General features: G+C 43.1%; 2 protein-coding genes across 2 annotated transcripts in view; one reads left to right on the top strand and one right to left on the bottom strand.

The window, feature by feature from the left end:
- The window catches only part of sar1b (secretion associated, Ras related GTPase 1B), a 10,202-nt gene extending 1,464 nt beyond the window's left edge, over positions 1–8,738 (bottom strand). The window contains exons 1-6 of the mRNA XM_079238039.1: positions 8,688–8,738; positions 6,227–6,302; positions 1,783–1,902; positions 1,499–1,564; positions 1,159–1,262; positions 248–379 (exon numbers count right to left, since the gene is read on the bottom strand). Of these exons, the coding sequence (XP_079094165.1) occupies positions 248–379; positions 1,159–1,262; positions 1,499–1,564; positions 1,783–1,902; positions 6,227–6,284 (480 nt within the window). The 5' untranslated portion in view covers positions 6,285–6,302; positions 8,688–8,738. The remainder of the gene's footprint in view (positions 1–247; positions 380–1,158; positions 1,263–1,498; positions 1,565–1,782; positions 1,903–6,226; positions 6,303–8,687) is intronic.
- Positions 8,739–9,604: 866 nt separating this feature from the next.
- The window catches only part of sec24a (SEC24 homolog A, COPII coat complex component), a gene marked incomplete at its 5' end in the record, with an annotated part of 23,352 nt that continues 5,456 nt past the window's right edge, over positions 9,605–27,500 (top strand). The window contains 23 exons of the mRNA XM_079233177.1: positions 9,605–9,665; positions 12,804–13,409; positions 16,057–16,221; positions 16,836–16,913; positions 17,509–17,571; positions 19,161–19,327; positions 19,624–19,811; positions 19,958–20,060; positions 20,689–20,815; positions 21,071–21,180; positions 21,283–21,395; positions 21,474–21,592; positions 21,893–21,948; positions 22,056–22,262; positions 22,975–23,098; positions 23,511–23,669; positions 24,313–24,486; positions 24,566–24,676; positions 25,304–25,479; positions 25,561–25,698; positions 25,932–26,036; positions 26,475–26,567; positions 26,651–26,754. Coding sequence (XP_079089303.1) covers positions 9,605–9,665; positions 12,804–13,409; positions 16,057–16,221; positions 16,836–16,913; positions 17,509–17,571; positions 19,161–19,327; positions 19,624–19,811; positions 19,958–20,060; positions 20,689–20,815; positions 21,071–21,180; positions 21,283–21,395; positions 21,474–21,592; positions 21,893–21,948; positions 22,056–22,262; positions 22,975–23,098; positions 23,511–23,669; positions 24,313–24,486; positions 24,566–24,676; positions 25,304–25,479; positions 25,561–25,698; positions 25,932–26,036; positions 26,475–26,567; positions 26,651–26,754 — 3,347 coding nt within the window. The remainder of the gene's footprint in view (positions 9,666–12,803; positions 13,410–16,056; positions 16,222–16,835; positions 16,914–17,508; positions 17,572–19,160; positions 19,328–19,623; positions 19,812–19,957; positions 20,061–20,688; positions 20,816–21,070; positions 21,181–21,282; positions 21,396–21,473; positions 21,593–21,892; positions 21,949–22,055; positions 22,263–22,974; positions 23,099–23,510; positions 23,670–24,312; positions 24,487–24,565; positions 24,677–25,303; positions 25,480–25,560; positions 25,699–25,931; positions 26,037–26,474; positions 26,568–26,650; positions 26,755–27,500) is intronic.

The raw sequence follows: 27,500 nt of genomic DNA, 5'->3' as shown, positions 1-27,500 counted from the left end.
ACATTTATAGAGAGCGTATGCCTGATTATATTTTGAGCATCTTTCGTTTAAAAGAATATTAATTATTTCAAACTCAGCGTAAATGAACGACATGAAGAAAATGAAATCCCAACAGTTTTGGAAAAGTCTTGGAAATTTGTTATGTTCAAGGACTTTTCCAGGCCTGTAAATAAACATTTTAAAATTCCATGACTTTAAGGTTTTCCATGACCGTAAGAACCCTGCAAACCTTTCGACGTTTCCTCACCTTTCCCGTCGTCTGTCCGTACAGTCCAAAGATTTCTCTCAGCTTCTCCTCGCTGATGGCCTCTGGTCTGTCGATCTTGTTGCCCAGTATGAGGATGGGCACGTTTCCGATGGTCTCGTCTGTCATTAATGCCTGACGGGGGAAAGCGAGTGTTACCAATGCGGCTTGAACGATATAAATACAAAATGATATTCAGTCCCAGGAGGAATTTTGTGAGCATAGCAATGGACTACTTGTCTTACTAGATACATTGCCAAGAACGAAAAGAAGTGGACCGAGTTACGTAAATAGTCGCGTAGAAGATCAAACAGTGATTTGTAGTACATGAGCAGAAAGGTGTGCTTCCTCTGTAATGATTCCTATTTGCACAATTAATAAACATTGGTGAAGGGTGACTGTAGAAGAAAAAAAAAACCCTTCCTACAGTAACGGTCCGACCAGCAAAAGAAATAGGGCAGATGTTTTTTTTTTTCTCTTTTTTTTTTATTAGGAAAGTGGAGTGGAATTCATGACTTTCATCATTATCGTATCTTAAACAACCATTTTGAGCCGTTAGCCTGTATCATCTGCACTTGTTTTTAAGTTTCAGGTGTATTTTACGATGCTTTGCAGCCCGTCGTTGACTGGACAGGAGGGTCAGCCAGCTGTGACACACCGGAGATCTGCATCTTTCTAGATATCTCTTTTTTGTGTGTGCAATAAACTTATAAATTGTACATCAATTTTTCTCACTTAAAAGGCATTTTTTTTTAATACTGCACTTCTTGGTGGGCAGCGTTTCACTTCAGCAAAGAGACATTTTACTGGGTATTCTTATCTTAACGAACCGACTACTATCTCAACTTTGCTGTTGCAGTAAACAACCAAAAATGTGAAAATTGAAAGCTCAGCGGCAGGTTCCCGTCACTTACATCAAGTTCTGCTTTTGATTCGGCCAATCGTGTGAGGTCTGCACAATCCACGAGGAAGACAATACCATTGATGGCGGGGAGGTAGTTTTTCCACACTCTGCGGGCTGCGTGAACACAACAAGAAAAAAAACGTGAACGTTTCAGTCGGTTTTCAGTTAGCGTGACACATCGTAGTGGACTTATGGAAGCAGGGGAGAACATCCTTTACCCCCGCAGACTGCTAACGTCGTCATCATTTCATTCAACGACCAGATTGACCGGGTTCTATCGGAGCTTCACTTACACGCCCGTGAGCAATGACACCCCAAAACATCGGCAACCGCAACAAACACAAACATACCTTGTTGGTGGCCTCCAAGGTCGAAGGTGGTGAAGGTCATGCCAGCAATCGTCAGCTCTTCCGAGGCTGAAGACAGAGTTAAAAAGGTGAATGTACACGTGCAGCATGAATGAATCTAACCAAACTCTCTATACATGGTTATACTTACAGCTCGTACCAACTGAACAGTGCTTCGTTTAAAAATAGAAAACATAATTGACGATCACAAACCTGGCCACATTGTTGGCTTTCAGCACGTCACTGAATGAGCGTGTGTATGTGTGTGTTTAGTAGCACCGACTCACTTGGATGTAAAGTTGGCACGTGCTGTCCCAGTCTGTCGTCCTTGAGCATGTGCAGTAGCGTTGTTTTGCCAGCGTTGTCCAGGCCAAGAAACACTAACTTGCCAGATTTCTTGTACAGTCCTGCAAACAAAGCCAGAAGCATTTCAGAAAAGAAAAAGAACAAAAACCTGGACAATAGAAATCTTTTCTTTGTATTAGTCCCACACAAAAGAAAATGTCCCCACAGGTGAACATGATGAGTCAGCTGATTTTGAAGGTTTGCACGAAGGGTACACAAGAGTCATGCTCAGACTTGTTCTCAGGCATGACGGGATATTTAAAACAAACGTATGAATAGTTGCTCCACTTGTCGATCTTTAGTTCACCTAAATGAAAAACTCAGAGCCCCCCTGGAGCAATTGAAGCTCCTCAACGGACTGAATACGGGTAAAATGCCGTTCCTCTACTTTCTTGTCATTACTTTTGTGTGTTTACCGCCCACTGCCTGTCAGCGTAGTAACTCCCAGTGGCAGGTGTCAGTGTGAACATTTCTTCTGACTGAGTCAGGTCTACGAGGACGTCACCACGGTACTACCCGTCCGACGGGGAGAACGGGAGCGACGGTATCGGCTTCGGCACAGAAACCAGCGCAGACGAGCAGCTGCTTCTCCGAACACGTTTACTACAGATGTCACGTTTCAGAAGGACGCTTCCTGTGTGGGACGTTTCATGTTCACGTAGCAGGAGGGTTAAACAATGGTTTGTATCGTCAAATTATTATATTGTCACATTATTATATTGTCACATTATAATTACAGCGAGCGCCTCAACACAAACCGGTCTCTCTTTAATAGAACCAGCAGAACCAGTTTGCCGTATAGCGATATGGTTAAGACAAAGAGTAACCAATTAAATGCATCTTTGAATGAGTCAGTCAATAATTAGAGGCTTTTTTCATACGCATTAACAAGTAAATTCTATGCTCTAGGGATGCAAGCTGGACCAGAATAACTGGGCCCGGCCTGTCAGCCCAGTGCTGTTGAGGTAACGGTGCACAGAGCAGACGGAGGATGAGGCGTGGAGGTTTTTTTCCAAATTGCACAACGCACTCGACAGGGTCGGCCGATGGAAAAGGGAAACGGGCTGCAGCTGTGTCACTTGAGCTGATTAACAGTGATCACGATCAGACTAACCCTCCACACCAGCGCTGCAGTTTACAATTATTTTCATGATTGATTAATGTGCAGATTATTATGTCAATAAAACGTCAAAAAAAGATTGTGAAAAAGGTCCACAAGACGTCTTTTAAAGTCTTTGTTTCCTAAGTCCAAAATCCAAAGATATTAGGCTCGTTCATTAGAGCTGCACCTGCCTGGAATCCAGACGAGGGCAGGCGGCCGCAGCACGAGGCTTTCAAAAGAAACTGCTATCAAGTTGGACAGTTTTCAGCTGCCTTCAAAGTATACACAGGAAGTCACAGAAAAAATGACTTCCTGTTAGTTCCGATCTTAGAGTACTTTTAATTTACAAATCACGTTTGGATTTATTCATGCGTTTATGAATACATGTAGACATGTGCGTGTAGCTGCATCCTTTGTTCTTTAATGTCTGCCTGTGAAATACATTACTACTGCTTTTGATACGTGTTGTATAAATAAGATTTTGTATTATTAACCACACAAGATGTGTTTTTAGATTAAATCTGAGACCAATAAGAATCGAGCGTTAAGTATTACAACTACAAATAAAATAAGGATTTTCTGCAACACGTGGTGTTTGCTCTCAGATCTAAAGAGCCAATAGCCAGGCGTTTTCCATCATGCACTGGGCCACGCAGATGGTGGAGAGCTTCCACGGTGCCTGGCTCTAAAATCGGTGGCCGCTTTGATCTCGTGGGATTATCGTTGACCACGTGTGCATGAAGTCAGCGCAAGGCGGGAGCAAGTCGGACACAAATCTAACCGGCATGCATTGCGCGCCGGCGATCGATTTTGCGCAGAACTGGCTCATCTTGAATGAACCTATTCACTTTAATGTGTTATAAAACAGAAAAGCATAACATCTCCACAATCAGGGGCTGAAAATGACATTTTGCAAAAAAAATTATATGAAAAGTTACTTTATTTATCAAAATAGTTGTTGATTGCCTGATCGGTTAATCTTTGCAGTGACACAAAATGTAACGTTTTATTTTTATTAAATTGATATTAGAGAACACGCTCTAAAGTGTGTTCATTAAATGTGGATTCATAACGGAAGGCAGTGACGGGAAGCAAAGTTTTTATTTTCTTCATTAGTTGACAGCAGCACAACACCTTTTTGTCAAGTTATGACTTTTTTTCTTGTTCATGGAAAAGTGGCCATCGTATTTGTTGATTAAAAGTCTCCCTCTCCCGTACGTTAAAAACGATACGATTTTGCATATTTTAAGTATCGATAATTCCTCAAAATAACATGAAAATCCCAAGCTCACCATATACAGAGTAGCCTGAGCCAGTGTTCCCTCTAAGCTGCGCGTGGACGCGCAGGCCAGTCGAAGTGGCCGCGCAATAGAGTTTTTTTTTTCCAGGGGTTAAAAATCTTTTTGCGCCAGTGTTTCTGAAATAGGAGTGAGCCATCTCCACAATAATAAGATCTTTGATGTGACGTGTCGAGTCTTCTTGGCCAATCAACGTCCCGTTTCTCGGCATGCACTCTCTGTACCTCTGCTAGCGCTCTGCCTCCGTTGGCACCCCCCACCCCCGCTGTCCTCCTCCGGGCGCCAGGAGTGAAGCTCGCCCAGAGCACCACATGAGCTAGGGCCGGCGCTGTTTAGGCTCCTCTTGGCGGGCCCTGCTCCAGCAGTTATAGGCTACCATGGCGAAAAGAAAGGCAGAGCAGGCGCCCCAGAAAAAGGTCTGCCTAACGTTCAAACATGAGTGGCTAGATGAAATAGTCCAAACTGACCCAGGTAGGATGAAACTTTCAGACATATTTAAATATGAAGAATATGAAGTTATTAAATTGTTCATATAGACTACCTTTAGGAAAAATGACACCATGTCAATTTAATAGGCCTATGATTATTGTTAAGCACTGCATTAGCATTTTTCTTTCAATAAAGTTCCACTTAAATGTTGTACCTGCTGAGAAATGACTAAACACCTTTGATACTTTTATTTTTTTTATATATATCATTATCAGTCATAACCTCCCCTTATTGAAGTTCAACAAAGATCCTTTAAGTTCAACTAAACTGACTGGGAAAACACCATCATTAAAATGTTCCCAAAGTCCAGCCATTATAAAGGATATTGAATAAATATCAACCTTGTATACATATTGATGCATTTGCTGTCATCTCTTTGAATCCCCTATGGCTAACGCAGGCTTGTGGTCATTTTCGGCAGGTCGCGTGGTTGCGAATTGCTCAGTGTTGAAATGTGCGCTCGAAGAAAAAAAAAAATTGCTCAGTGCTGAAAAAAATTAGAGGGAACATTGGCCTCAGCCTAGTTTGATCATGAGGCCAGAATGCACACAAAAATGTCCAAATGAAACACAATTGATGCAAACTGGCGATATGAGGGTGGATCTTGAGCTAATTATTTTTAGTTAAGGAAAAATAACTTCCATGAATTGAGATCAAATATGAAGTGAAAATATCAAACTCACTAGATAGTAAATAGTTGTAATAAGTGCATCAACAAGTGTGAATATTCACAATTCTGCCAGACAGCATAGAGACTGGCTATCTCATTGTTCCCATAGTGTAATTGCATTGTATTGGTGAAAGGTATGTGGTGGCATGTTTTTCATTGTTGTTTTACAATAAAGGGGATAAATGACCCTTTAATTATGTGTCCATCTTTAATGTACCCATCCCAGCTTTAGGTTTTGTTTTTTTTTCCACCTCAAAACACACATCTGCAAAATGATGCAACTCTACAATGTCTCATACTTATGGAAATAACTATGTAGTCATCTGGTCAGATATGGACAACAGGCCTACATAGCCGTGTAGAATCAATACTGTGTTATACCAAGTAACCATGTAGTTTTCATTAATATCTTGCTGTAGCCTAATACTAATATTAATGCCATTTGTTAAGAGTTCAAAAAGCTTGGCAGGAACAAGCTGGTAAAAAAGGGAACCATACAGACGTTTTATTTATTACTATTATAGATAAATATACCAGTATTGTATCGTATTCTGGTATCGTATCGAAAGTATCGGGATATTTATGGCAGGTATCGTCATAAATTTGGTATTGTGACAACCCTACCCTGAACACATCACAACTGAAGGTGTCAAACTTTAAGTTAGTCCCTCCACTAAAACCTCTCTCACATTAGCTAGCTCACAATGTTAAATAACATTTTCAACACCAGCTTCGTGGTTCTCACTACGACAACGAAAATGTAATACTAAAGCAGTAAAAAAAAAAAAAACTGTTTGCAGTAACCATTTAGTGTCACCAGTACTTACCTATCATCTGTAGTACGCTATTGAACCCGCTATAAATCCAGTCTAATAAGAAAGCCATATCCGGAGCTGTTAAATCCTGAAAAAAAACAAGGGGGGGACAGACGTAAGAAGACATGAATGCTCACAGGAGGAGAAACAAACCAGCTGTGTCTATGTGTTGATGTGTTATGTTGGCTGTAACAACCATCATTATCATACAACCAGTGAGCAAAAAGGAAGCAAAGTGGTGTGATTACGTCATAATATACAAGTCGTTCATCTTTGTAACTTTACATTACATTTAGCTGACGCTTTTATCCATATCGACTTACAATAAGTGCATTCAACCATGAGTACAAACTCAGAAAAAGAAAGTATAATTTCTTCAAGAAAGCCAAACTACAGAGTGCTATAAGTCAGTGCCATTTAAGTGCTGAGAACTTCATTTAAACTGTTTGTGTTTCCATTATGATTCAAATTGAACATGCTCGAAACGCTGGACTGTGAGTAAAGGTGGCAATTCAAACGTATGGTGTTATAGATAGAATTTTGAAGAAAAAGAGTAAATTCCTCACATTTTTTGATAAGATTACATTTTATCCTCCTTAAGAGGAAACTGCTACAACAGTAGTTGTTCACTGGAAGAAAATAGAGATAGATTGCGAGAAACCAATCAGAACCCTTCACAGAACTCGGCCCCATGAAGATGCAGTCGGGTAGATATCGGCAGCTGGTGATAATAGGAACAATGGCTGCCTTTCTGCAGCTGATGATTAGCTTATTCCAGTCAGAGCCTTTGGACAGCAGCAGATTCACAGCACTGATCACACGCCATCTGACAGCTCCTCAAAAGGCAGCATGGGGGTTTTGGTCAACACAATCCATCTGCAAGGGCCTTGGGCATTAAGCCTGGTTTTAGCCTTTCCCAATAAGCTACCCAGATTGTATTTCAATCAAAACTAAATGGATCTGGGATAAGACATGCCGTAACTGGGTGACGTCAACAGCTCTGTGACAGCAGCTCGCTTCAGTTTAAGCAAAACTCTTCTTTTGCTCATTTGTCGTTGTAGTTCACACAAGCTTATTTTTTCCTCACACACATACTGTTCACCAACTTCACCTTGTTTCCTTGCCTTTTCCGTGCGACAGTTACAGAGGCATCGCAGCAAGGTAAGACCGATGCCGACTTCTGGCCCCAGTTACGTAACATGCACACAACTCCAGGGCCAAAGTGTAAAGTCGCCAAAGTTCAAGACTACGCAAACACAACTGAACCGCAGGTCAGCTGCTGCTGCCCCTTCAGTCTCATGCCAGCGACAACACCGGGCGGCGTTAGAGACTGATGCTGCCACGTGTGTCGAGATGCAGCTGTCAAGGTGAAACAGTAACTGACGGCAACCGCCAGATATGGCCATATAAGACAAGCGGGTTTTAATGAAGGAAGTTGCCTGAAGGCAGTGGTGTTCTTCTACTTACATTAACAAAATGATCAACAAGCACGACCAACCACATTAAAGTGAAGGTAACGCAACAGTTTAGGTTGCCATGTTGAGCTTAATGAACAAGCAGAGGGGGAATTTCACCAGAAATGGATCCCTGAGCGTTTTATTAACTCCACATCTGTTTATTAACTAAATATATCCGTACAGGAATGTTTAAGTTTATTTGCCATGCTATTGACAGTATTGACAGTTTGCCTTTATGATTATTATCATCATCCACCTCAATTATTGAATGTTTCCTTCCTTCAAACAACTGGAAATGAGTCCTCACACAAAAAGACGTTGCTTGTGTAAACGGCGACATTTTGGAAACGCGTTTCAGTTCACAAATTAAGACTTCTGGAGACGGTATCTTTTTTTAAAAATCCTATTCCTTTTAAGATTGCAGGCGGGTGTTTTGACTCAAAGAAAGGTCACGAGACTATTGTGAATCCCCGATGCAGTGAGATACACTCACGTTGACGTGGTTTGAGTTGTCAACGTAGCAGAGAAGTTCTCAAGCTAACCGTTACTTTGACGTTAACGTTACATTGGTTCTAGGTTTTGCCAAAAAAACATAAAAGAAAGACCCATACTTCAGTATTACAACAACTCATATCAAAGTAAAACATACACACACACACGTTAAGTGTAATTTTATAAAGCTCTGGTGGTGAGGCCCAATAATAAGGCTGGATAACAGGAAGCAACTAGCTACGTGTCATATTCTGCAGCATCGAGGGGCTGCTAGCTTCGTGAGCTAACCAACCGTTAGCTACGTAACACATCCCCCTGTACACCAGCAACACCGGGTACTCATACCAGCAACATGTTTCCCCTTTCCATTAATACGCATGACTGTTAAAATACATCAAACTTTATCCGGCTCGAAAGCGCTTCGATTATAAAAGCGAGCTAGCTAATGTAGCGTAACATTCGCTAGCACAGATGATGCCGAACGCGACTCTTTTCTAAGAAAATTATATCGTAAAAACACTTACCCGTTGTGGTTTTTAGGTGTAGAATAAGTTACAGAGAGCGGTCGGGCTTTTAATCATGCGAGTTGGTCTCTCCGTCTCGTAAAGAATAAAAAAAGAGCCTGCGAAATACCAGGTCTTCCTCTCCTTTTTTTGTGTTTTGTTAAGTGAGCCACGACGCTGCAATGGCTGTCCAGCAACTCCCAGAAACTCTGGCCAGCCGCTTCCTGCTTGCGTTTCACCATCATCTGTCCGGCAGAAGAACTAAAGTAACACCTTAGTGTTCCGCTTTTTTTTCTACGATTAGCAAACTTATTATTTTACTGGATTTTTTTTCATACAATATGTTATTACGGTAACAAAGACTGCTTTGAATATCAAGGACAAAATACCATGAAACGATTTCTCCAAGCCTGTTATTGAATTAAAACTATCCTTTTTAGGCACTGACATGTTACTTCAACTACAGGTAGAAATTAGTCTTAAATTATATCTGGGCAGATTAGAAGACATTTGAACGGTTTTGCTTTATCAAACTAAATAACATCCTTTTGTTTCCATTACGACTTTAAAAATCAAGAGCACCGGCGGAAATGCCACGTGTACACACTGCGCATGCCCGACGAGTTTTACGTTGATCCTGGGTGATCCCAACTTCCGGTAAAAGAGGAGAAGCGTCTCACACGATTTACTCCGACTAGGCCGTCACTCACCTGTAGGTTGTCGAACGGGGTTTCGGTAACAGCCATGTCCCTGTGATCGCCTTAATTAGTCGGCTAATTCATTTTTTACGACATTAGGAGACGTCACCGTCACCATCATAATTACAGGTTTGAACGTTTACTTAGTCAGCCAGCCAGCTAGCTAGCTAAAGACGCAGCTAAGCTATTAGCCGACCCAAGCACACCTCTCTAAATTAGGTCCTGGTGTCTGTTTTCAAGATGTCAACTGCGGGGTTTAACTCCCAGAACGGGACAGGGACGGGACAGACATATTCAAATGGTAAGTAACATTAAAATGCAGATAAAGGGAGGTCAAGGCAAAGTAGCTCAACGCGAGCTATCTGGCTAAACGCAAGTAAGAAGCTAGCAGCACTTCTTGAATCTTGTCTTAGGGCTGTTTGCTAACTGTGAGACAACTTAACCGGCGTGCTGTGAATTAAGGTAACGTTAGCCAAGCAGGAGCCAGCTGCCACGTACAGTTATAGAGGGGTTCATCTTGACCTGGGTTACCTTCCTTACTTAAGAGAGTAAAAACAACTAACTGTACCTTCCATGCTAACTCTGGTTATCTACTGCTGGTTATGGTGTATAGTTAGGAGTTATAACGTATAGGACAGAACATGTTGGGTTGCACCATCTTCTGTCAGTCACGACTGCAACTGTGCACGAGTTCTTGTCCTGTCAAGCTGCTCAGTTAGCCAGGAGTGTTCCTGTCATAATAAAACATCCCACATATTCAATGCATATGACATTAATTATTCATATGAGAGTAGTAGGCATGATGAAAAAGTTACGACTACCAAAAATAACAGCAACAGTGGATATAGTAGAATAACAATGACAATAAAAGCATTAATGCTAATAGTAATTTTAATGCAACTAATAATAATAATAATAATAATAGCGGTAGGTGTGGGGCAAGACCACGGTCCAGATATATAAGCACGATCCATCGAAACCTAGATAGCTTGGGCAAGTTTAGTTTTCCACGTTTTACTGCACATGTGGCACATTGGGGATGATCCAGATGTGTGGCTGCAGAGCTTTCTCCAGACTCTTCCAATTGGCCTCCTTCAGTTTGAGTTTACGCACATATTTCTCTCGGGTTTTCATGGATGCTGCTGCTGAGGGAAAAACAACCTTGCCAACCTGTGACATCTGACCAAAGGGTGTTTGTGTTCAGACTTCTGAAGTGTTTATTATCACTGCATGTAAAGGAGCCCTCTTCTACTGTGCAGATGAAGCAATAGCAGCACTTCTTTAATCTTGTCTTAAGGAATGTTTGCTAGTTGGCTTGCTGTTATAGTGCCGCAGGTGGTTTTTCAAAAACTGTGATTTGTGTCTGAACTCCTAATTGTCCGTTACTTACCCCTCGAAATTGTATTCTTATATCCTTTGAATGCAATGGGTCAATGACTGACGCTAATCTGGTTCTTGATCGATTTGAAAACAATGTGTTACTGACAACAGAAACAATCCATGAAAACATTTCAGCAAAGCTGATAATGGGTTTTTAGAACAATGATTGTTAATTAATTGTTATCACGGGATATCTGTAATGAGAATGAACAACTAAAATGGGATGACATATCTTTTTAATCAATCATGACAAAGTGTGTACATCATTTATATATTTTCACACTAATATGTTTCCACATAAATTATCACACATAATGTGGCCGCAAGCTTCATGCAGTGCGCTCATAGTCAAGTGTTTTCTCTCGGCTTATTCATATTTTCTTGCGTATTCTTGTCATAAACCCACTTAATGTTTATATGGGGCCATTAACATTTTTTAGTGTGTTGATTTGTGATTGTGACCGATGTATTTCTGAATCAACAATCTTCCATTCTCTCTCTTGAAAGAACAAATATTTTTGGTTGATTCTGTGTTTCCTGTTGTCTTTGCTATTGAGAGGAGCTGTTTTCTAATCCCCTCTCACTGTGACACTCACTGAGCTCTGCTTCCAGTTAAGTTGCACAGAGCTAAGTGGATACTAATGAGTCTATTTGAGATGTTGTTTTGCTCTTAAGTTCTTGACATCATGGTTCTTGTTTTTGATATTTGACATTCACGAAGTTGAGAAACAAACGCCACGTTTTGGTGTCGGCACAATATCCAATCAAAGCATTCTTAATTGAGCAGAAGTCTCTGGTGGTGATTTACACTGCAGGGTTCTGTCAAGTAAGGTCAGGCGTGGCTTAGAGCCCCACACTCGCTGCCACTGAAGGCAGATCGTAGGTAAAGGGATTAGACCCTCGGCTGTCAGTTCATTGGTCATTTGGTGGACCTGAGTGTTTTCACTTGGTGTGTCGTCACTCCCAGTACAGTGCCATCTGTCGTTCATTTAGCTAAACACTCAACAAAGTCACGAGTGTTTGCTGTCTTGGCTCCTCAATGGTGGAATGAGCTCTCCATTGACATCAGGACAGCAGAAAGTCTCTACAGCTTCTATCGCAAATTAAAAACACATCTTTTTCGACTATACCTTGAATAAGGATGGTAGTAGCACTTAAATGGCACTTACTGATAGCACTTTGTAGTTTAACTTTATTGAAGAAATTGTACTTTCTTGATTCTTGTTGTTCTGAGTTTGTACTCATGGTTGATTTGCACTTATTGTAAGTCGCTTTAGATAAAAGCGTCAGCTAAATGAAATTTAATGTAATTTACATTTCTGAACTGTGTTTCAGGATTAAAACCGAAGGACTTGCTTGGTTTAAGACCCTTGAATCGCAAACAAAAGTCTTTTTCAGACATGAAATCTGTTGCTTTGCTGGCTTCATCTGTCTGGGAAGCTACTGGCTTTGCTTTTGAGCTTTAAATGTGAGGCTACACAACAGAAGCATTGTTTAATGGCTCTGTTCAATGGTGACAAGACCGTCATTTAGATCAGTGCTTCTTAACTGGTCTGGCTCCGGGACCCACCATCACCCCTGAATGACACGGTCAGTTTTGAATCACTGATTTAGATCATCTGGTGCACAACAGGGAGTCCAACAGTGCTGGAGAACAGTTTGTAAGTAAGAGGCTCATCCTCTTCTGAGTCCGCCATGTTGCACTGCCATCTTTCTACAGTGGCCCAGAATGGACAAACTAAAATCTGTCCTTGATGGAGCCATTCACGTTTTTCGCGTCAACCACTGTAGATCTCCTCCACGCTTGGCACGCAGGAGAAGTTTCTGTTGGTTTCAGTCTGCAACCTCACCCTTAGAAGCAGCCAAATCCTACGAACTGCACCTTTTTTTTTTTTTTTAAGGAGTGACGTGTCGGCCTGGAATTCCTTTGGTATGGTTTTGAAGGCTTGTGTCATCTTGGTTCCAAGAAATATGCATTAACTGAATAAACACAGGCCTGGTGTTTTTGCATAGATTTTCTAACATGCCTTAATTTCTTTCTTTTATTTCTCCTCTCCAGGTCCGTCACAGAATCCAGTTGTCCCGCAGCAGCTGCCAGGGGTCGGCTACAGCATGACCCACCAACCAACCTACCATCCAATGCAGGCCAAAGCTCCCCCACCACCCAGCCACCCTGGACTCTACCCCTCTGGGCCATACCAACCCGTTACCCCAGTCTGTTCCTACCAGCCCGGCCCACCGCTCACTTCCTACCCAGCTGCTTCGGGCCAGTCAATGTTGACGAGGCCTCTAATGGGAGGTTCTCCATCCCATACACCACCTCAGTCTGCCAGCCCTGGTCCTCGGCTGCCCCATGCACAGACCACGCCTCCCCCTCCTGCTGTGTCTTCTAGTAGCTACTACACAAACCCCCAGCAGCCACAGCCCATGGCTCCAGCATGGCAGTACAACACAGCACCCCCATCAATGGGGCCACCCACTAACATTAGCACACCTCCGCGCGGCCCAGTGGCTAGTCATGTGCACCCAGCTGCAAGCTTGGCAGGGCCACCACCATCAACGGCTTACAGCCCTGCACCACCACCACCCCTTGTGTCCCATAGTGTCGCCCAGCCGCCAGGCCCAGGGATGCCCCGAACCCCTCAGCACGGATATATCCAGCCAGGTAGGAACGCAACACAATTAGGAACTGGAAAGTTACAGAGAAGAGTCGGGAGCCAATGGTATCTATTGATGCAGGCACTCCTTGGGTCATATCAGGGCTACAACTAACGATTATTTTTAATAATCGATTAATCGCTTTATTTTATTTTTTCGATGAATCGGATAAAAAAATAAAAGAAGCGTTCATTTCCAACCCTTTATTCAAAAACAGAAGTGACAGTGCTAAACATGTTCAGAAAGTGCACAAACAGGTTGCTCCTTGAACATCCCTGAGCTGTTAATTAAAAAAATAAAATAAAAATGGACGAACATTAAAAACATACACATGCATGCTCTACATCTGCCAAATATGAGCCATTTTTGCTGTAATTGATCTCCTTGGAGCAGAGGCTGCTTTTACATACCCTGCTTTATCAATATGTATGACATACTGGGACAGTGGGAAACTGCACTGCTCCTCTCACGTCTGTTTTGACCACTTCATCTCAGCCCTGCATCAAGCTGCGCTACATATAGAGAGTCCTCTTCCTTAAACTCTTTCATTCTGGGTCTCTTATGATCACGACATCACGTTGTTGGCTAAGCCCGACTACGTGATTTGATTAATTCTTCTTTGAGTAAAAAAAATGTAAAACCTGCAGCCAGATCCGCCGGTTTAACGTTAACGAGTGACAGCGTGAACTGAACCAGACCGGGGGGTTACGGCATGTTTCATCACGTTACGTTTTTTTACAAGCAAGACTGAACTGTAATGGAACATAACGTAACTTTAACGACAATACATAACCCAAACACGTTAGCTAACGTGATAGCAAGCTGACTAGCTTCCATTAAAAACAAGTTTGAGGGAAATTAAGAAGCTGTAGACATCTTAACGCTGATTGGCCAAGACTCGACCCATCAAAGATGATTTATTTTTGCGAAGATCACAACCTCAGCTTTTCTCAGTGTCTCACTCCAATCTCAGACACGCTGGTCGGCCAGTTGCTCTGCTCTGCTCTTCCTTTTTCTTCACCGCGACTTATTGACTGTCGTAATAATTGCACGACACAACGAATCGATAATGAAATTCGTTGCCAACACTTTTGATAATCGATTTTATCGATTCGTTGTTGCAGCCCTAGGTCATATTCATAAAAAGATGACTCAATCCTTCCCAGTTTCAATGAATCAGACCAGTGAACTTTAGCCCATTCATTCCAGGGTCACTGTTACTTAACCATTGCAATGTGGGTAATGTCTGCTTAAAAAACTAAATATTCTGTATTTTTTTATTTATTTTTTTAAAGATAGCCACCACTATCCCCCTCTAAATACCCTTTCTGTAACAATATTACTGTGTTTTGTCTCTTTTCCGCATCATTGTCTTCTTTACCGACATGTGCTGCAGATATTCATATCAAGAATGCTGATATGTTGGAGCTGGACCTTGTCCTCTGTTCCTGCTTTGAACATGTTGTCTGGCTGCCTCCCAGGCACAGGGACTCGATTAGTCTGAATTTGTACAAAGTTCACATTGGATCTTGCTTCCAATGTGACTATTATGTAGCTGCGTGACGTGGCTTTTTGGACAAGTTAAAAGAAATGTTTTCAGTTTCCGGTGCTGGTTTTACAGCAAAAATCTTTAGCTTTCTTCTGGGTTTACATAGCCGGATGCACACAAGTGTACCCTTTTTATTGTCTTTATCTTGATTTTTGTGGGTCTTTTAAGGGTTGTCTCCAGTGAGAAGTATGTATCTCACAATGATTAGTTGGCATAAAGATTTACTGAGATTTTATCGGAGTGTTTTTTTTTGTTTTTGACATTAACATTGTCTCTGGAGGAAGTGGCTTTTCGTGATGGGATCATAACGTTGGTTGCGTAATCCGAGGCCACGGTGCCTGGATGATTTGTTAGAACATTTTTGTAATTTAACCTTGAATTAAAAAAAGTAGTTTTGGATAGAAGCAGAGGTCTCATGATAGCCTCAGTCTCTCTGTGACCAGCATAATGCTCAATCTCTGTGGTTATAGCAGCTTGTAGATGGCTGATCACATTCATTTCCCCCAACAAGAAGTCTGCTTGATTTTTATTGACCTTTCCACATCGGGGCATGTCTTCCCAGTACAATGGGGCCAGTGAGAGCGTCGGCCAACTGGAGACATGTTAGCTCTTTGTGCAGATGTGTGCTCCGTCGACTGCTTTCTGGCTTTTAAGACGTCACACATTTCCCCGCCAGCCACAATAATCTGTTGGAACAGTTTTGGCTCCATTGAGCCGCTCCAAAGTGTCAAAGGCTCCAATATCAACTGTATTTTTGTAGGTAAAATGTTTCAAATGAACGCCTCACTGCGGATATGAAATGAGAAAGAAAATTAGCCTGCAGAATGTGAAGTAAAGAGGATTATCATTTCAGTCGTTATCACGCAGTATAATCTCTAATCTAGTTGAGTCTGTACTCTCTTGATGGCCTTTGTCCCTGAAATGATAGATTCTTCCCAGTAGATAAAGTAATTTGTCGTTATATATTTGGCTCTGAACTTTTTTGTCACTGCTTTCAATATATTTATTATAGATAATGTCTTGTGCACTCCTTTCGTTTTCTTCAAGTTTTTGATACCAGTTAGGATCGTCATAGTTTTGAAATCATTGTTTTTTCTTTCACCAGGTCCTGCACCCCCACCAATGACTCCCATGGGTCCCCACACATACCAACCAAACAGAGGTCCCTATGGCCCCCCACCTACGGGCCCACCACCAACCATGAAGCCAGCACCGCCTCCCATTGGACCCCCAATAGCCAATGCCACACCTCCACCCCCCAAAGCAGATGGTGAGCTCTTTATTAAATCTGGGTGTATTTGTGCTTTTTTCCTCGGGTACGATGACCACCTACAAAGACAACAGCATGCCACTGAGTCCACATTTATTTCTTCTCTACTGCATAGTTTTATTTATTTATTTGCATTTCACATTGTCTAAATTTGATGTGGTCTCAAATGGCCTGGTTTGAACTCGGCAAGCAGAGACTATCAATTTAATAAAAAAGAAATCCTTTGGATCAACTGCGCTGAATCAAAAATAGAAGGATGTAAAATTTAAGCCGATTTTACTTTGAGATAACATGACCAGTCACATAAAGTTACGATCTCAAAGAACTCGATGGTGATAAGCACTTCCTGCAGGTGTGTGTAAAACTACAGAGCTAGCTAGCTCAGTGGTCAGGTTTGACCTAGCTCACTAAGCTTGTGGGATATTTCCTTCCAAATGAATTAGGCAAGTATAGTGAAGCGTTAATGGCGTCTGTGTCGTATCACATTGCTGTCGGTGATGCTGTCTGTAACTGTATGTCCTTTTTTAACATTATTATAGTTTTTTATAAGCCAGCCATTTTAATTCTGCTCACCTTCCACTGCACCCACCCCCTCCTCCTCCTCTACATGCCAGCTCAGTGCGGGGGCGCCGCTAACAGCACTCTGCCCCCCGCTGAGCACGACTGCCAGGAGGGTGATATTGAATGTCCAGGTGTGGCCAAATCTCTCTGCTGCTATTAGTGTCCGTGCCCATCTTGTCCTCTGTTTTCAATGTATCTAGGGATGCACTAATTATTATTATTATTATTATTATTATTATTATTATTATTATTATAATATATATTTTTTGTTGTCCCTTAAATTGAAGCTCTGCAAAATCCGCTGTCGCCATGCAGCATTCTGTTTGGAAAGCAATGCATGAAATCTGTTTTATAATAAGCGTATGCAGCTTGGTGTTAGTGCGGCTTCAAGCACAGCATTCTGTTGCAGTCGGTGCATCCCTGGTCACAGCTTTCCTGTCAGTAGTTTGCTTGCCTCTAGCTGTCATCCATTCCCACTGTATCTTCTACACGACTCTGAAAAGCCTCTCAGGAGCACCACAGTACATTTCTTGGAAACGCTCTTCGTCACTTCCCATCGTTGGCATTAATACTATTGTTTTTGCTTCAGTAGTCTTTTGTGTCCTTGGTGCATATTGTACCGTAGATCATATCTTGTTATCATTATTATCCCATATCCATAGATAGAAAAAAAACTGAAAAGTGTCACTAAAATGATTCTCATCACATCGGTTTGTTTTGAAACAGGGATTGTGTCTGGCAATGGCCCACCAGCTCCTAACAGCTATAATCATGTTGACAACCAAATGGGTAAGGCTGTTTTCTACCACATCAGATCCTCTTTACTCCAGTCTGGCTTCATGCAGCAGAGTTTCAAAGCTTTATGCCGTGTCCACACCGGACGCGACGCGAATTTGCGGCGCGACCAGTTTACATGTAAAGTCAATCCACAGACGCGCTGCGGCGTGAATTTGCGAATTTGCGGCGAGATAGATGCGTTGGAGGCGGCGCGAACAGAACGTTTGACCTGGGGCGAACAAAGCGTAGGACGCGGCGCGAATTCGCGTGAGTTGAATTCTCCCAACTCTGGCGGAGAAATCGCGTGACGCAAAGTTGCGGCAGCCAATCAGCGTTGAGAATCAGCGTTGAGAAGCTCCGCCCGTCACCACCGCCGTCTCCCCGTTTCTGAATGAAACTGCTGCTGCTCCGCCTGAACCAGCGCTGACAGCGGCTTCATTGAGACGCTGTTGTGGGACTACGGATAATAGTATGAACCCAGACACCATGGAGTTTGATGTTCCGACATATGTGGAGTTTACACAAAAAGTATAAAGCAGAACTGGTGGTTATTTCCATGGTGGATGGCATAATCGGTATCGTTTTACGGAGATACGCGAGACGCTGTTCCTGGAGGAGTCGGTGAAATTCACCGAGCTGTGTGCGGCTACGGATGATGTTATGAACCCAAATACGAGGGCGTTTCATGTTCCGACATGTTTGGGACTTCCTCAACAAGTATAAAGCAGAACTAGTGGTTATTTATTCCATGGTCGATAGCGGAAATGAAAGCTTCGTCGCTTGTCTCTCACAGAGGCAAGCAACAGAGCTAAGCCACGCCCCTTTGGTCGCGCCGCGAATTCGCGTTTGGTGTGAACACCCTCTTTCTACTCGCGGGAGTAAACTTCTGCGGTGGACGCGGCGCCGCAAATTCGCGTCGCGTCCGGTGTGAACACGGCATTAGAAGTCTGTCTCTTGTCTTGTTATTTGTTAGATGCTCTGCAACCCAGGGATGTTTAGCATGAACCACACCTGCCCTCAGAGCTTGTTTTCCTATCGGTGTGCACGATGTATGAATAATAAATAAAACTTTCTGATCCGACAAAGATCCCATTAGGATCAAAACCCAGTCATTCATAAACTCCTGTGTTATGGACTAACGTGCAGACGTTAACTGTTTTCCTCTTTCAATTCTCGTCGCAGTTTTTGAAGTTAATTTTGCTTTTATTTTATGTCGCAACATTTTCATAGTTAACCCCTTCGTCACTACGGTTTTCCTTTCAACTCGACACACAGCAGTCAAGCACCAATGACTGTCAATCAATTACAAGTCTTTAATTTAAAGCATAAGCCTGGAACTGTTCTATATGTTTTTGTAGCATCAAGAAAAGACCAAAGCCAACAATGAACTGATCCCACTAACATTATCTGTGAAGGCAACGCTAATGGGTCATATTCTCTCCATGAATTATTAAAAACACGTTAATGAGTTTTTCCTTCATTACCATTAAAACACTGCCACTGTTGTCTTATTTTTCAATAAATTCCACAAACAAAATATCATTTAGATATTCTATAACATCCTTCTGTGGGTTTGATTTCTCCTCCTTTTTCCTCCACAGGTGTCCAGCCCCAGCCCGGACCACCCGGTCGACACCTGGGCCACTACCCCTCCCTCCCGCCTGGGTACCAGACCACCTCAGCTCCACCAAACGCCTCCTCCCCCATGCACCCTGCGATACAGGCTGCCACGCAGCCGTACACTCAAGCACCTCAGCCATACCAGCAGGTGAGTGATGGCTGACCACTGAGAGCCCTTTACGTGTACTGTGAGAGCCCTTCACGTGTACTTTTTTAATCCCGGCTTCACATACCTGTGAAGAATTTGTGAATGTCATGTTGTGCTTTGACATGATGGAAATGTGCCGTTTTGTCTTTCAAAGGGTCACATTTGGAGGCAGTGACGATCAGTTGATATGTACACTGATCGATTAAAGCCTGGGTGGACCTCCATGCTAAGGATTGGTCATGAGATTTGGATGAATAGACCAACTGAACAGCTTGTTTCTTTTTACCTCTTCTCAGCCACTCGGGGGCCCAGGGCCGGCCCAGTTGAGCCCGTCCCTGGCGGCCATGAGCCTCCAGTCCAGCACCCCGGAAACCCTGAGAGTGGTCAACCTGCTGCAGGAGAGGAACCTGCTGCCTCCGATCCCGATCCCTGCCCCGACACCCTGCCTCCAGCAGGACCTGCAGAGGATCAACTGCAACCCAGAGTAAGCCTCGGACTGCTGATCTTTATTCTCGTAATCGTCCTTTTAAACTGAAAGAAATGATTAAATGCACCTGAGGAACGAAATGCTCGCGGTTTTCTTTCCTTCTTTATGCATCAGCATTAAATATATCTCTCTCTCTCTCTCAGGGTTTTTCGTAGTACGCTGACCAGCATCCCTCAGACTCAGTCACTGCTCAATAAAGCCAAGATGCCGCTGGGCTTGCTGCTGCACCCCTTTAAAGACCTCTCGGTAACACTTCACTTCTATATCTGTTGTGCGCACACTTCAGTCGGTGCATTTACAGGAACATAAATAATAATCTGCATGCTTGTGATGATGATCTAAACAACTGTTAAAGACGCCCTCTAATGGCACTTGTACTTCGAGGGCGATAGGGTTCTAAAATATGTGCTAAAACCTTGCTCAGCTGATTTGACACCAAGCTAACTGGTGGTATTTATGTGATATCGGACCCGTTTTATATTACGCAACACTATCTGCGATGGGTTTCGGAAGTTTCGTGGGCTTTTTTCCTGCACCAAACTATCGTTTGTAATATCAGCTTTTAATAAACCGTCCTCTATTGGAGAACTTGGTGATGAACCATGTTTCCCTCAACAGACGACGGCACGAGGCAAAAACGTCAGTATCTTCTTCGCACTCTTAAATAAATAGGATTTGACTAAATGTGCCTCTAGGCAGAATCCTTGGGAGTGAGTTTGTGTTTGTTCCTGTGTTGATTGCATTATGGGAACGGCGACGAGAACGTTTTTTTTTTTCTTCTTGAAATGGCATTTGCAAGAAAACGGGTTCCACATGCCCGGAGGGAACTTCTCACACAGTTCTTTTGCTTTTCATTCTCCTGATTTCCTTGCAGCAGCTTCCTGTGGTGACGTCCAGCACCATCGTCAGGTGTCGGTCGTGCAGGACCTACATCAACCCCTTCGTCTCCTTCCTGGACCAGAGGAGATGGAAGTGCAACCTGTGCTTTCGGGTCAATGACGGTGAGAAAGTGTGGACGAGTGATAAGAGAGATGAGATCATCTCGAAGAGCCACTGTGGATCTTGGATAAATACATCTACGTTTTATGATTATTTATTAGTGTGATTGTATAAAGAGATATTAATAAAGATTTTTTTACAATAATTGAATCATTTAAATAAATGTAAATATTACTTTAGTAATGATTCATACTCCTTATTTTTCCTTCACACGTGATTTGAGAATCGGAATCTCACGAGATGTTGTGTGTGTGTAGTTCCAGAGGAGTTCATGTACAACCCGGTCAGCAGGTCGTACGGAGAGCCACACAAACGACCCGAGGTCCAGAACGCCACTATCGAATTCATCGCGCCCTCAGAATACATGGTAGGCTTCAGCTCAAAGTACTCACTAGATAACGTGTCCAGATTGTGCGACGGTGCTGGTGTGTCTTCATTGACCTTGGTTTGTCCGTCCCGCTTCCCCCAGCTGAGGCCACCGCAGCCGGCCGTGTACCTCTTCATCCTGGACGTGTCCCACAATGCGGTGGAGACGGGCTACCTGACGGTGTTCTGCCATTCGCTGCTGGACAACATCAACGCGTACGTTACAAAATCTTCATTTCCAGCCATTGGGGAAAGACAGCACAAAGTTTTCAAAAGTGTGTGTCTGTGTTACAGGCTTCCTGGAGACTCTCGGACGAAGGTGGGCTTCATCACCTTTGACAGCACCATCCACTTCTACAACCTCCAGGAGGGACTTTCTCAGCCGCAAATGCTCATCGTGTCCGACATCGAAGGTGAGACGCACAGACAGGGAGAGAGAGAGGAGATAGTAAGCGGAAAGAGAGAAAGATCTGGTTTTGCTGCCATGTTACAAGGTAGCCGGATCGATCCCTGATCTCCCCATAGTTCGCATGTTGAAGTGTCCTTAAAGCAAGAGACTGAACCGCCAGTTGCTCCCCGGGCGCTTCTCAGCAGCCCACTGCTCCTAAATTGCTATGGATGGGTTAAATGCAGAGACCAAATTTAATGTATGTAATATGACGACGTAATAAAGTTAAAGTTTTATATATTAATAATAACTTTATGCTCCTCAGATATATTTTTACCAACACCAGACAGCCTTCTAGTAAACCTCAATGAATGCAAAGAAGTAAGTAAATGTTCCCAAACCTCTTAATTCTGATGTGTATGAATGTTAACTTAGTCGTGTTTATTATTTATTTACTTTAGCATTAACTTTCCTCACTTTTCTTGCAGCTTGTGCAGGATCTGCTAAAAAGCCTGCCAACGTTATTTGAAAAGACGATGGAGACTCAGTCTGCCCTGGGCTCAGCCTTGCAGGCCGCCTACAAGCTGCTGTTGCCCACCGGCGGGCGCATGTCCATCTTTCAGACCCAGCTGCCTAACCTCGGTGTGGGGGCCCTCCAGTCCAGAGAAGACCCCAACCAGCGGGCGGCCGCCAAGGTGAGCGCTGTGCGTAAGGCGGTGTGCAGAGGGAGTGAAGTAGGGTTGCAACAACGAATTGATAAAAATCGATTATCAAAAGAGTTGGCAACGAATTTCATTATCGATTTGTTGTGTCGCGCGATTATTACGCCAGTCAATAAGTCGCGGAGAAGAAAAAAAAAAAAGAGCAGAGCAACTGGCCTGCCAGCGTTTCTGAGATTGGAGTGAGACGGGGAGAAAAGATTTTCCTCAGAACACACTGTGCAGAAATCTGAATTTATGACGTCGTCATCTCCACGTTTCTCTTGTCCCCATTGTTGACAGTCCACACATTTTTGGTTTCACCAAAACACCGGTCATGAAAAACAAGACAAATGTTGAATAAAAAAAGGTATGAAATATTTATAAATGAAGTAATAATGGACTGTTTTACTAATTAGTTTTTTGATAGTGCCAAAGAAAAATAAGCCTACAACTCGTGCTCAGAATCCTCTTCCTCAGGTGTTTTTAAGTATCGTTGACGCAGCGTTAGTCGCCCCCTGCTGGCCCGGAGAGTGTCTTTAGCGTGTACATGTTTAATTTGATTTCTTTAAACGGAAGGGGAATGGCTTTTATTGTTGTTGGGTTTTGAGATTCGGACTGAAATCTTGAAGCTCTTCAACAATTAAAAACAAAAATGTTCAGATTGTTGAGCTCATGGTCCCGCCTGCTGTGTATGTTTCCCCTTCAGGACGTCCAGCACTTATCGCCAGCAACAGACTTCTACAAGAAGCTGGCTCTGGACTGCTCCGGCCAGCAGGTGGCGGTGGACCTGTTCCTGCTCAGCTCCCAGTACTGCGACCTGGCATCGCTCTGTAGGTGGAGGTCTCGTGTTCGATTCCCAGCACACTGAGCTGATGTTGCTCATTCAGATTCTGCCATGAGTCACATTTATAATTTGGTTTCAGTTTTTTATGTTTTGTGCATATTCAACAACAGGGAGAAATGCAGTTAAAGTTCATAGGGCAATAATATGTGTTTATCTGAGGATGGCTTTATACTTATTTTATGCATAGAGCAACCACAGGTCTTAGTTTCCAAACTTTGGACGAGGAAATACAGATAACCAGTCAGAAATACAGATAACCAGTCAGTATAATGGGTGAAGCACACATAAATACATCCTTGTGAAGGCAATTAGCCGGATACAGAAACAAGTTTTTCATAGCAGTGTTTGCCGATGACTTTATATTTTGTCATCTCTCGTGTTCCTCGTCTTTCTTCCAGGCTGCATATCCAGATACTCGGCAGGGAGCGTGTACTACTACCCCTCCTACCACTACCAGCACAACCCCGCTCAGGTGGAGTGTTTCCAGAAGGATCTGAAGAGATACCTGACCCGGAAGATCGGCTTTGAGGCCGTCATGAGGATACGCTGCACCAAAGGTCCTGTTTGGTGGATATATATATATTTTTAATCTTGGGATTTCTACAGCATTGTTTCAATCATGAAACATGATGTTGTGTTGACTGCCCTGTAGATAATAATACATCATTTTGATGCATTACTTATAAACAATGCAACCTCTACAGTACCTGAATGCTTTAACAATGTTCCTTATATGTATTTTACCCTTTTTTTTAATTTTATTTTTATTTTTTTTATTTTTTTATTTTTTTTTTAAAAGGACAATTCACCCCAAAATGAGAAAATACAAATTTCTCCTCTTAATTTTAGAGCTGGATTGTTTCGGTGTGAAATGTCTGCCATCTCTCTGATATAAAATTGGACGATAACCCCAACAGAAAAGTCTCTACCATAAATCACCCACAGCCCTTGTTGTGAGCAGTTTCATGTAGGAGCAGGGTTTTATTTCAACCTAGTTGTTTATTTTTGGGGTGAGCACTCCCTTTTTAAAGTTTTCCTGTCCAAATAATCTCTCTATAGTCTCTTGAGGCAAATACATTTTTCTTGTGGTTGAGGCTCATTTTTTGTGTTTACAGTTTATAAGATCGATCATTTTCTTTAAATAGCACGTTCACAAAGTGTCTTCGGTCCAGCTTGATTGATGTTCGCCTCTCTCCGCAGGTCTCTCCATCCACACGTTCCACGGAAACTTCTTCGTGCGATCCACAGATCTGCTGTCGCTCCCCAACGTGAACCCGGACGCCGGCTTCGCGGTTCAGATGTCCATCGAGGAAAACCTAGACGACATGCAGGTCGTCTCCTTCCAGGCCGCACTGCTTTATACGTCCAGCAAAGGTACACACACTCACTCGCGCACACGCACGCGCACACACAGGGCCATGGTTGATTTGTTAACCTGGGTTTTGTCTTCCAGGAGAGAGGAGGATCCGGGTCCACACCTTGTGTCTCCCGGTGGTCAATTCTCTGTCGGACATCTTTGCTGGCGCTGACGTTCAGGCCATCACTGGACTGCTGGCTTGTATGGGTCAGTACCAGACTGTCACACACCTGTTCTGAAGAGCCCCTCCAAACCTTTTTTTTTTTAATTAAGACTTTAAAATATAAATTATATTCGTAATGTACAAATTCAGAAAATTGCATCCGCCCCTTTCTCTCCCGAATTAAAAAAGTTTAGAACCTATGAATCCGCGAACAATGTTAATTAAAAAAGTTCTACCAGGTTTCTACATCCCGTTAAGTTGTACGTTGGACCAGGATTTGTTTAAAAAGTATTTATGTTGCAAAGTCATGTGTAAAATCATAATTAATGTGAGCCCAGAGAAACTTTTCTTCCTTCGACAACGAATAATAATCTGGTCCTTGCGTAATTATTTAATCACGTCATAATAATGATCTTTTCATCAGATTGTGCAACTTTCTATTTTTCTGAGCCCCGCTCTTTTTTATAATGACCTGAAAACGTGCAGGATTGTAAAATGTTGGCCCGCGTGTCAGAGCTCTTTCTTTGAAGCAAGAGTTCTTCCCTAAAATACTGTGTGTGTGTGCGCTGATCGGCAACGTGCGCTTTATTTTCATGAAGTTTGTTTTGCAGAATCTAATATTAATACAGATCTTTTTATTTTTGGTCAACCTTTTCGTTAAATTCCTCCAGCTGTGGACCGTTCGGCGACAGCCAGCCTGAGCGACGCCAGAGACGCGATGACCAATGCGGCCATCGACTCGCTGTCGTCATACCGGCAGTCGGTGCTAAGCATCCAGCAGCCCGGCCTACTGGCCCCGGCCTGCCTCAGGCTCTTCCCCCTCTTCATCCTCGCGCTGCTCAAACAGGTCAGACGGACGACAAGCCTTGAAGTGTGTTTTCAAACCGCTCCATCCACCTTCCACTGACCCCGCCTCATGTGTCTGCAGAAAGCCTTCAGGACGGGCACCAGCACCCGGTTGGATGACCGGCTGTTTGCCATGTGCCAGCTGAAGTACCAGCCGCTAGTCTACGCCATGCTGATGATCCACCCGGCTCTGTACCGCGTCGACGACCTGACCGACGAGGTGAGGTCATGGTGCCGGATACAGTTTCCTTGAAATCATAATTGTCAGCAATTATTTCACTCTAAGCGTTTTGTTTGTGATTAAGACGATGAATGGAGGGAAGATTAGTCATGTTTTAGCTGTTAAGGACCATTAGTTAGTCCATAACAGTTTAAATCTAGGTGTTTTTTTTCCCAATATTGTACTTGTCTCCGAGTAACCGTCTCTCCTCTCCCCGTCTCCTGCGTCCTCAGGGAGCGTTGAACATCAGCGAGCGGACCGTGCCTCAGCCCAGAGTGCTGCAACTGTCTGTGGAGAAGCTCAGCAGGGAGGCGGCTTTCCTCATGGACGCTGGCACGGTGCGACGCTTTAGGATTAGCACATGACACAGGGCAGCTGACGGAAATACACGGCCGACGCCTCAAGCCTGAACTTGGGATGTCACTCAATGTCTTGTTTGGGTCTCTACATTTTCTCTAATTACTTTATTTATTTTGAGCTTCTTTCTGGGTTTTCGTGGTAATAATATTGAGTAAGTCAAAAATACAGCTCTGTGTCAAAGCTCTGTGATAAAGCCTCAATGATACTGATGCCCATGAACCACGACCTGAACCGAACCGAGACCTGAACCACAACATGAACCTCTGCAGCACCGGTGAAGAGTGCATGAAATGTTACTTTATAATGAAGTTATCCAGCGGGGCTTTTCATTCAAACATCCGTGCAGTCGTCATCTTTTATTTCCACCACCCAGTTTTCTATATTTAATATTTACTTCCTCATTATATTCCCAAAAGGTGATGTACCTGTGGATCGGACGGAACTGCCACCTGAACTTCCTCACGCAAGTCCTGGGAGTTCCCAGCTACGCTGCCGTGCCCGACAACCTGGTAGGAGAAGTCTCCAGATTCATCCATATGTAGCAAAATAAAAAGCACTTTTCACTTAGCGCCTCCTCTCTCCCCTGTCACAGTATCTGCTCCCGGAGCTGGACACCGCTGAGTCGCAGAGAACCAGAGCGTTCATCGGCTGGCTGAGGGAACAGAGGCCGTTCTTCCCGTCCCTGCATGTCATCAGGTGGGCATCCTGCGTGAGAGTGTAGAAAAGAGCACTGGGGAAATTTACAACCGGTATTGGGAGTCAGAAACCCAGATGGCTGATTTAAAAACTAGCCAGAATCTGAAAACGGAGCAGCATCGAGGTTGCTCGGAAAATTGTGGCGTTAACGGACCGCAGCTGATCTGGGATCTGCACTAATGCCCCGAACCCCCCCCCCCCCCCCCCCCCCGACGATTTACCAGTTTAACCATCGAAATGTAAAGTACATGTGGAGATCGGCGTTGATGCTTTATAGACGCCGATCCACGATAACGTTCCACTGAGAGCAACAAATAGCAGCATTATGATGCGTACAGGCTCTGTTCAGTAAAGAGGAGGAACGGGCGAAAGGTAAATTATAATGTCATCAAAGATGTGTTCAAGCGTAATCTTGTAAACTGAGTTTTTGGCGAAACACTTGAATAAATAGAGATGTTTTTCAGGAAAACAAAAAGAGTAAATTATAATAATAATATATTGTATTTGAATATCACTTTAAAAAGCACTTAAAGGCTCTTTACACGGTGACAACTGAAACTTTTGAAAGTGTGGCTACTACTGTCGTAAGACGTCGCAATATATATACATTACCGGTAGTGAGATGTGTTATTGAGGTACTATATATATATATATATATATATATATATATATATATATATATATATATATATATATATATATATATATATATATATATATATATATATATATATATATATATATAT

This window comes from Taurulus bubalis, assembly GCF_910589615.1.
Source record: "Taurulus bubalis genome assembly, chromosome: 2".
NCBI lineage: Eukaryota > Metazoa > Chordata > Actinopteri > Perciformes > Cottidae > Taurulus > Taurulus bubalis.
This window is presented reverse-complemented; position numbering and strand designations above follow the sequence as displayed.